This window comes from Notothenia rossii, assembly GCF_949606895.1.
Source record: "Notothenia rossii genome assembly, chromosome: 4".
NCBI lineage: Eukaryota > Metazoa > Chordata > Actinopteri > Perciformes > Nototheniidae > Notothenia > Notothenia rossii.
Window position 1 is genome coordinate 75,071,511 of NC_136902.1, and position 10,552 is coordinate 75,082,062.

Genomic DNA, 10,552 nt, shown 5'->3' on the forward strand with positions numbered 1-10,552 from the left:
TTGAACCCACGCAACAGAGAGCCAGTGTGCTTTTAGGAACAGTTGTTCAGGTACAAACACTTTCCATAAATACATTTTGAAAATGTAAATGTCAAATTCAAATCAACATCCTCTTTTTCCCTCCACTCAGGTTATAATCTGTTTTATCTGGCTGCTCACCAGTCCACCTCTTGCCAACAACAACAACAACAACAACAACAGCAGCAGCAGCAACAACAACAACAACACAGATCACAGTGCTGTCATCATCATTGAGTGTGTGACTGGCTCAGAGATTGGCTTTTGGTGTGTTCTTGGATACATCAGCATCTTGGCCTGCATGTGCCTCCTAATGGCATTTTTTGCTCGAAAGCTGCCTGACAATTTCAATGAGGCAAAGTTCATCAACTTCAGCATGTTGATATTCCAACCCATTCTCATAAAAAATGTGTAATAACTACGTTGGTCCACAACGTTTGTGTATATGATATGTCAATAAACCTTAGAGAATCTTGAAATCTTGAAAGGGATGTGCAAAATAGTAATTATATACAGTCTTTAATTAACTATTAGTAGAGAATAACGAGTAATGAATATACTTTATAGGGATCCTATTAATATCTAATAATAAAAATAATGAAATTCAATAACATGCTTTAACCACTAGGTGTCCCTTTATATCAGGAGTGCACGTTTATGGTGTAAATACAGCCTATCTACCAATTGGATCAAATATAAAAGTCAGCCGAATTAGTGTTGACAGTGCAAGGAGATGTATTGTGTGAAAATATATGTAGTTGTTTAGAGAAGATGTTGTTTAATTGTTGATATATTTATGATCCACGTCACGTTTTCAGTGTTGGCGGCAGTTCCTCATGTTTGTCTAGAAGTCTTCTCATCAAGGCTCTATAAATAGAGAATTACAGCAGATATGTAACATTTAATGCAGCCAAACCGTGTATTACAATGCCGTTATGTAATGACCTCCAAAGAGAAAAGCAAGCACACTCGGAATAAAGTGTTTTCGGTCTGTTTCCGGTATTTGTTTATGACGATGTGATGTGAGATGTGACATGTGAGACTGGAATTGCACAGGGGAAAATAAAGTATCTATGGCACCATTTTAGATGGGGATTTTGTTAAACTAATACGTTTGCGCTGTGGACCAACACTATACATTGACGGGGAAGGGGGTAGCAATAAAGATAACACCATTAAACAGTTACACAACATAACAGAAATAATATCGAAAGCAGCGTCCCTAGCAACCACCTTGGTAACAATGAAAACGTTGTATAGACACAATTTCCTGAAGTAATCTTCGTAATAACTAGCAAACTAAAGATCACTGCACACATAATCTGAAATAACAACTCATATTTCTCGCATCAAATGACATCAAAACGCATTTTAATGGCCAAACTACCCTTAAAATAGGCATTTTACACCGAGAATAAAAGGAAGTTCCGCCATGTTTTTTTTTTCTGCAGGGAGAAATGTGAAGATCACGTGACATAGACGCCAGCCATTGGAATGAATGGTGAACAACAACGTAGGGATCTTGCAATTTCAGAGGCGTTTTTGTAGAAATACTACGTGGACCAACGTCGTTTTTTTGTGAGACTGGGTTGGATATTCTTCGCAGTGTGGATTACATTTATTCCAGTTTATGTGAGCACAGCTGGGAAATATACTGTGGCCGTCCATATTTTTGCTATTTTAGCCTCAGCTTTTGGTGTCCTTTTTTGCATTTTTGCTCCAAAGTGCAGTACTGGAACCAGACAAAAACAGCAAGACAAATATGATGCAAAGATAAATATTAACTGTACGCGTATGTGTTGCTAAAATTGTACATGTATGAGTAACCAATTTCAAACAAATATATCTCTGTTGTCAGAGAACTTAAGATTCATGCTGGAAATAAAATAAGACAAACCCTGCTTAAGTACTTTTGATTAATGACTAACATCTGATATCATAATGATCCAAATATTGACAGTTTTAGAAGTTATTGTTGCGTATATTTGAACTGCAATTTGATTTATAATTTAAATGTTATAATTAGGGCCGGGACTTTAACGCGTTAATTAAGATTAATTAATTACACAAAAATTAACGTGTTAAAAAAATTAACGCATTTTAATCGCACTTATTTTTGCACCGCGGAACCTTTCTCACTGGATGAGTTTCAGGGGTACCGATTATACTGGAGCACCAACTAACGTTCATTACTTCAGACAACAACAAACCACAGTGAACAATAGTCAAACATGAACGAAGAAGCTGATGAGACCGCTTTGGTTGGCCCCGTGGATGGGACATTTTGTTTTAAAAAACGGACGGCGTCAATAAGAGCACGGTTGTTTGCAAATTATGCAAAAAGGAATTCGCATATCACCGCAGCACATCAAGCCTCAAGTATCACCTCAATGCAAAACATATAGCAGCTAGCGTGGATGTTAGCCCGACTCGGAGTACAAGGACCCACACCCAATTCGCGTTGATCAAACAGTGGCCTATGCAACAGAGAGATTTTATCTTTCATCAGGATATTGGAAGAATAGGAGGGATTGAGGTCAATCACTGGCACTTTTTTATTTTATTTTAAATGGTACACTTTATGTTGAACTATTTATGACATTGTTGGTGCAACTGGCACTTTATGTTGAACTGTTTATTGTTTTGGCCAAGGTTATTGAGAGAGTTGGACTGAAATTGATTAGATTTTTTAAATCAACTGTTGGTAAATCAACAAAGTCTGTTGTGGCCTCTGAAGCATCAGAGAGATGTTTTCTAATAGTCAGGGTTTCCAATGTTCTGAATGTACTTGAAAGTATTGTGTTTTACTTAAAAAACAAAGTGTTATAGTTTACAGAAGGTCTACCTACCTATAGGCTACCTGAATCTCTGAAATGTACTATATTCCTAAATATGCTATTGCTACACTTTATGGCAAAAATTGCACTTTTCTGTTGGTCTTGGTTAAGTACCACCTTGAAAAAAAAATAAACAATGTTTTGTTGCTTAAGCTTATGTATTCAGTCATTATTCAATGGTATACTAAAATCCATGGGAAAAAAATTGCTTCTCACTGTTCTCAGGTCAAATATTTATATGTGATTAAAAATGCGATTAATTTCGATTAATTAATTACAAAGCCTCTAATTAATTAGATTCATTTTTTTTAATCGAGTCCCGGCCCTAGTTATAATTGATTAGATTGTTAGAATAAGGGGGGCACATCTCATCCATGGTTAAGAGTCATATTTATGTATTGTAATTTTCATTGAACCAAATACAGTAAATTATTTAAGTGAGGAGAAAAATACCTTTTTATTTATTTTGCCAATGTTCAAATAGAAAATATGTTTATTTTAATTATGATTGGAAATAAAACACAACTACTACCAGAGCCAGATGTCTGATTTTTGTTTATTGACAAATATACTTAAGAAAAGAAAACTTTAAATACATGTACTACCATATAGTACTACAAATGAACAATTAATTATATTTATGTTACATGCATATGTTCAAATCACATTCTTATCACACAAAGCACAATTACAAATGTATATTTACACAATATTTGCCTATACAAACAGTGAAAATCCTCTGTTGGGAAATAAAAATACATTTCTTAGAAAATGATAATTTATCAAAAACTGATATAATATACATTCAGTGATTATCATTCAACATATTTTCTATCCATGGTTTTTCTCCTATTGTACAGTACAGTATTGTGCATATGTAATTTCACATCATGTGTACTGATTGATTAAATATCAGACCTATTGATGAAAACTCAGTATAATGATACAATGCTTATCTGGTGTTACTACTCCTACTATACATTATATAAAAGTTAAGAGTTCAAAATAAAAGATTATATATTTTATCCCACATTTTTTCCCATGATATGTTTCTTGGTATTTTTTTCTGGCTTGATAAAAAGTATGTAACATTTAGGAGCAAAATTGCTAATCAATAGGCCAAATGCTGAGGATAAAATTGCAAATATTTCAACAGCTACGGTGAACTTCCCTGGAGAGCTGACATATGCTGGGATAAAGGTTATCCAGACAGCACAGAATATCAGCATGCTGAAGGTGATATACTTAGCTTCATTAAAATTATCTGGCAATTTTCTTGCTAGAAATGCCAGGACCAAACAAATGATTGCAAGGATCCCTATGTACCCAATCACTACATAGAAAGCAGCTTCAGAGCCTGTGTTACATTCTAAAACTATCTTTTTATTGCTGTATCTGAAAACCATGTCTGGGAAAGGTGGTTTTAAGTTAAGCCACAACACACATATTACAATCTGAATCAAAGTGCAGGAAAAAACTATGATCCTTTGCTGTACAGGACCAAACTTTCCTGCTAATTTGTTGCCAGGAAATGTGGCTTTAAAAGCTGTTACAACAACAATAGTTTTTCCCATGACACAGGACATACAAAGTGCAAACGTCACACCAAAAACTGTGTGGCGCAGCATGCATGTCCAGACTGTAGGTCTGCCGATGAAAGTGAGGGGACAGAGAAAACACAAAAAGAGAGAAAACAACAGGAAACAGCTCAGCTCAGAGTTGCTGGCCTTTATCACAGGAGTCTCTCTGAAGCGGATAAAGACCGTCATGGAAGCCAGCGACAGGGAGGCCCCAAGCAGGGATACAACAGTTAAAGCCATTCCCATCGGCTCTTGGTATGTAAGGAACTCAATTATTTTAGGAATGCACTCATCTTTCCTCTCATTGGACCAGTATTCCTGTGTACAGGTTGTGCAGTCAGCTCTACCTGTTGATCACGAACAGAAAGAATCAGTTATGTGTTTGGATTTTACATTTCTCAAAAATGATATACTCATTTTATAAAACATGCAAATGTTATATATATATATAAAAGCAACTTAATTCAAAGTGATGCAGTGACTCTTACCATGATATAGTATACTCTAAACATTAATTATGCATCTGATACCTGTTGAGTTGGCTATAGTTCCATCAGCACATGGAATACAGTCAAAGCAGCAGCGGGGTTTTCCTTTTATTTGAGCTTTTCTTGTTCCGGCTGGACAAACATTAGAGCACACAGACGTCGGAACCTGAGGGAAGAAAACGTTTGAAAATCTATTATGGACTTGATCTCAAACACAATCGCTAAACCTGTTGCCATAAGATACAATTATTTTACCATTTTCCCTTTCCTCCACACAATTCTTTCCTCCTGAATGCTGAGCTCCTTATCAGCAGCAGAGGAAAAATGACCCACTGTGACATGTTGCACCTGCCCATCTTTCAGCTGCCAGTTAATCAGGTCATAAGAAGCAGGAGGATCACCATTCTTATCAAAAAACACATTATCCCCAAACTGATTGATAACATTCACCCTTTGAAGGTGATCCGTGACCTTAGAGAGGGAACAGAATAATTTATAAATATGTATCATTCTTATTGACAACATTATTTCTATGCAGATACAGTATAATGATTGTATATTTGCAAGAGGGTGGCTGTCTCTTGTTCTCACCTCTTTGAGCTGAATTTCTGATGTATTCAAACATGGCCTCACTGATCTTTCTCGGACAGATTGGCAGAACACCAACTGATGTAGTGCATGTGCAACAGCATAAACTGCTTTATACACATTATAGGACACTCTTAGCTGTGTGACATTGAAGAACAAATCCTTGGAATTCAATAATGTCTCATAGCCTGTGCAAATTTCATTTGTTGAATCAGTTACTGCGTCTTCCCCGGGTAAAACAGGTCGACAGCCCACAATAGTCTCCCAGAAAACCTTTACAAAGGCGTCACTTGGATCATCATAAGGGTTAATGCCTGTAAGGAATTGTCGTAGGTTTGGAATAGCCATCTTGTTCACAACAAATCCTAGAGCTCCACCAAACGCTTGGTAGATTTCATGGGTGGAGGGTTGACTTGCTGTTATCCAGGCCTCACTGCCAACCCACTGTATTCCTGTAATGTTCTGTTTTACAACCTCTTTCATCAGAGGGTAAAAGTCACTTTCTGGAACAAAAGCAAGAATGACTTTGACAGTCGACTGCTTGATCATTTTCACAACCTCCAGAATTTTATCCATACTGTATGTACGTTTAATTTTCCCAACAAATGCAATACAAACCCCAAGCTTTTTAACCTCTTCAGTGAAAGCCAGGATTCCATTTAGCCCGTAGTCATTGTCTGACTGTATGGCACCAATCCACTGCCAGCCAAAGTGTTTCACCAGTGCTGCCAAAGCTTTTGCCTGGAAGTAGTCGCTGGGGATTGTCCGAAAGAAAGTTGGATATTTAGCTCTGTCACTCAGACAAGCACATGTTGAGAAGTAACTCACCTAAAAAGAACACCAACAGTCTGAACAAAAAGCCAAAAGACAAGCACTACACAAACATTACATTCCACACAATACTAACATAGTAAACATATAATTGATTCTCTTACTATTGGTACTTGAAATGGCCCAAGAGCTCCAGCTATAGCTAACGACTGAGATGATCCTGCCTCTGCTATGAGGGCAGATATAGCTGGAGGACATGATGAATTCATTTCTGTGTCCTCTGTTCCACTAGCCAGTGTTAGTGCAGCACGTAAAGTATTTGTGGGAGATGAACAAGAATTAAGGATCCAATAGCCGAGAGATATATTTGGCAGGAGAGCAGGATCTTTGTTTATTTCTTCAATCGCAAATATCATTACTTGAGTCCATCGATAAGCTCGCAGGTCAAATCTAAAAAGATTTTAGAGATTGAAATAGATTGTGAAAATCCAGAGCTGCAGCTGTACATGTGCTAGACATTTGTAAGATAAAAGTAGAAAGCTAGCAGGATGAAATAAATCAAAAATGTATTACAACTTACCCTGCACACTTCGCTCCAGGTGGCTCGCTCGTGAACATTGAAGTGGTTACTATTTCTTTGTTAAATATTGGGAAAATACCCCCAATCATTATGTCTCCCTGCTTAAACAAACCGGGCATGTCAAACCTGTTGAAACGTTCACAGCCAGAAACCCTGTTCAGGTAAAACAAATACAGAGCTAAAATCCTAGCTATCAACATCTTATGCATGTTTGCTTGAAATCATTTGATGGAGATGAAGACAAGCTCCTATAACAACTGGGTCTGATAAAGGCGACTCTGCATGCTCTCTTTTCATAAAAGGTTAATTTATTTCCCACGGGGCTCAGCAATCATAACTGGTTAAGATTAGAACAACAGGGAAAGGTGACGGCTATATTCAGGACAGACACTATGCAACAGTGGCGGCTGGTGGAAAATATTTGTGGTGGGGCTGTTGTTGATATAGTGAGTAAAAACATTTTTTTTGGGAGAAATTACCCCTTAAATTGGGACTTCTGGTGATGTAATGGCCCCATAAAATCGTGGTTCTAGGGCCGGGAACAACCAGGCTGAGTCGGGCTGAGTATGCTAAACTAACTGCGGTCAAGCCAGACTCCACTCGGGAAAACCTAGTCAAGCCAGCCCTCACGTGATATTGCGGTGCGCGAATATCCTATGCATTACGGTAGAGTAAAAAAAAAAATCATCCCTCTGTGTTTAGATGAGAATAAAACAAAAACTGTTTTGTATCAAAGACTCATTTCACTTCAGGGTGATAGCAGGACATCCCATCTAGTCACTCAGAAAAAAATCAGGACATTCTGATGTAGAGTTTCAAAATAAAAGACCTTTCAAGTCTCATATATGAGCTATCATCCCTGTTTTTGGATGAGAATAAAAACAAAGACTGTCCAGTTTCAAAGATCCATCTCACTCCAGGTTGATAGCAGGACACCCCATGTAGTCACTCAGAAAAAATCTGGACATTCTGATGTAGAGTTTCAAAATAAAAGACCTTTGAAGTCTCATATATGAGCTATCATGCCTGTCCCCAAAGGTATTTTATTTTGAAACTGTACATCAGAATTTATAATTTAAATGTTATAATTAGGGCCGGGACTTTAACGCGTTAATTAAGATTAATTAATTACACAAAAATTAACGTGTTAAAAAAATTCACGCATTTTAATCGCACTTATTTTTGCACCGCGGAACCTTTCTCACTGGATGAGTTTCAGGGGTACCGATTATACTGGAGCACCAACTAACGTTCATTACTTCAGACAACAACAAACCACAGTGAACAATAGTCAAACATGAACGAAGAAGCTGATGAGACCGCTTTGGTTGGCCCCGTGGATGGGACATTTTGTTTTAAAAAACGGACGGATGGAAGCGTCAATAAGAGCACGGTTGTTTGCAAATTATGCAAAAAGGAGTTCGCATATCACCGCAGCACATCAAGCCTCAAGTATCACCTCAATGCAAAACATATAGCAGCTAGCGTGGACGTTAGCCCGACTCGGAGTACAAGGACCCACACCCAATTCGCGTTGATCAAACAGTGGCCTATGCAACAGAGAGATTTTATCTTTCATCAGGATATTGGAAGAATAGGAGGGATTCAGGTCAATCACTGGCACTTTTTTATTTTATTTTAAATGGTACACTTTATGTTGAACTATTTATTACATTGTTGGTGCAACTGGCACTTTATGTTGAACTGTTTATTGTTTTGGCCAAGGTTATTGAGAGAGTTGGACTGAAATTGATTAGATTTTTTAAATCAACTGTTGGTAAATCAACAAAGTCTGTTGTGGCCTCTGAAGCATCAGAGAGATGTTTTCTAATAGTCAGGGTTTCCAATGTTCTGAATGTACTTGAAAGTATTGTGTTTTACTTAAAAAACAAAGTGTTATAGTTTACAGAAGGTCTACCTACCTATAGGCTACCTGAATCTCTGAAATGTATTATATTCCTAAATATGCTATTGCTACACTTTATGGCAAAAATTGCACTTTTCTGTTGGTCTTGGTTAAGTGCCACCTTGAAAAAAATAAACAATGTTTTGTTGCTTAAGCTTATGTATTCAGTCATTATTCAATGGTATACTAAAATCCATGTGAAAAAAAAAAAATCAGGACATTCTGATGTAGAGTTTCAAAATAAAAGACCTTTGAAGTCTCATATATGAGCTATCATCCCTGTCCCCAAAGGTATTTTATTTTGAAACTGTACATCAGAATGTCCTGATTTTTTCTGAGTGACTACATGGGGTGTCCTGCTATCACCCTGGATTGAGATGGATATATGATACTGGACAGTTTTTGTTTTATTCTCATCTAAAAACAGGGATGATAGCTCATATATGAGACTTCAAAGGTCTTTTATTTTGAAACTGTACATCAGAATGTCCTGATTTTTTCTGAGTGACTAGATGGGATGTCCTGCTACCACCCTGAAGTGAAATGAGTCTTTGATACTTGACCGTTTTTGTTTTATTCTCTCTAAACACAGAGGGAGGATTTTTTTTTTACTCTACCGTAATGCATAGGATATTCGCGCACCGCAATATCACGTGAGGGCTGGCTTCACTAGGTTTTTCCGAGTGGAGGCTGGCTTGACCGCAGTCTAAACTATAGAGAATCGTTGTCAAGGGGGCTACAACTACAACAAGATGAACATATTTGACCGTGATTTAATTGTAATACACGTTTCAAAATGATGCCGAAGTAAAACATGCTGATACCGGATAGTAAAAACCATGAATTAAGGCTTTGACAAGTCTGCAGACAGACGGCAGGCGAAAAACCTTTTAAAATGCGTGTTTTCTAATGGAGATTTGGCTAAGCTAACGTTGTAAATGCTCCGACCGTCCACACTCACAACAATGGCCTATACAGACATAAATAAACCAGCGAATGTATTCGCCATGACACAGACAGTATGTGGTTTGTACTTGTTTAACTTTTCTCTAGTTTCTGAACAGATATGAAGAGCTGTGAGCTCTGAGTGCTAAGAGCTAACGGCTGTGTTGTTTTTCTGGGGAGCTCATTGAAGATGACGTCACGGCTCCGCCTACACTGCGTTACTATAGATACTACCCCAGTTCCTCACGAGTCTAAAAAACAACTCACGTCAACGCACGTAAGCAACGTTGGCGCCAACATGAGCGCTCTTGTGACCAAAATATTTGACGGCGCTGATTGGCTGAAATTATGTTTCGGCGGCACAGTTTACTATTGAGACTTTTGCAACGTGCTGGTTGCTGCTGTTTGGCTCGGGGGCAGCGCCCCGTAATGATAAACTAATGCCAAGGGCAAGGCCAGGCAGGAAACATGTGACTTATCAGTAACTTTAGACATCGTAACACAATTTTAAACAAGATTTTATTGTAGATTATACATTTTACTGATACCAATTGTATGATATTTACAGTGGTGGGCCGTCAGGGCCAGCAAGGCCTTCTCTGCTGGCCTAAACATCATCAGAATATAAATTAAATTTTGATATATTTTTTCCACAAATATGTATTAAATTATTCCCTGTAGTCTATTCTCTTCATTTCATAGCTTTCCTCTTGGTTGCGCTGCTTCCAGCCTCAGAACGAGATTTGGAGGGTTGGCCTTTATGTTAGAGCTTTTATCCAATCATATTTCAGCCATAATGTGTTGCCAGGGTCCAAGAAATCTGCCCTTAGGCCTTCAGA

General features: G+C 37.7%; 1 protein-coding gene across 1 annotated transcript; it reads right to left on the reverse strand.

The window, feature by feature from the left end:
- Positions 1-3,877: 3,877 nt before the first annotated feature.
- LOC307034919 (extracellular calcium-sensing receptor-like) lies at positions 3,878-6,900 on the reverse strand (the record flags this gene model as incomplete). The annotated part of the gene is made up of 6 exons (XM_079673843.1): positions 3,878-4,782; positions 4,966-5,089; positions 5,179-5,394; positions 5,515-6,339; positions 6,447-6,732; positions 6,863-6,900. The coding sequence occupies 6 exons, from the start codon at positions 6,898-6,900 to the stop codon at positions 3,878-3,880; spliced, it is 2,394 nt and encodes a 797-aa protein (XP_079529969.1).
- Positions 6,901-10,552: the final 3,652 nt, after the last annotated feature.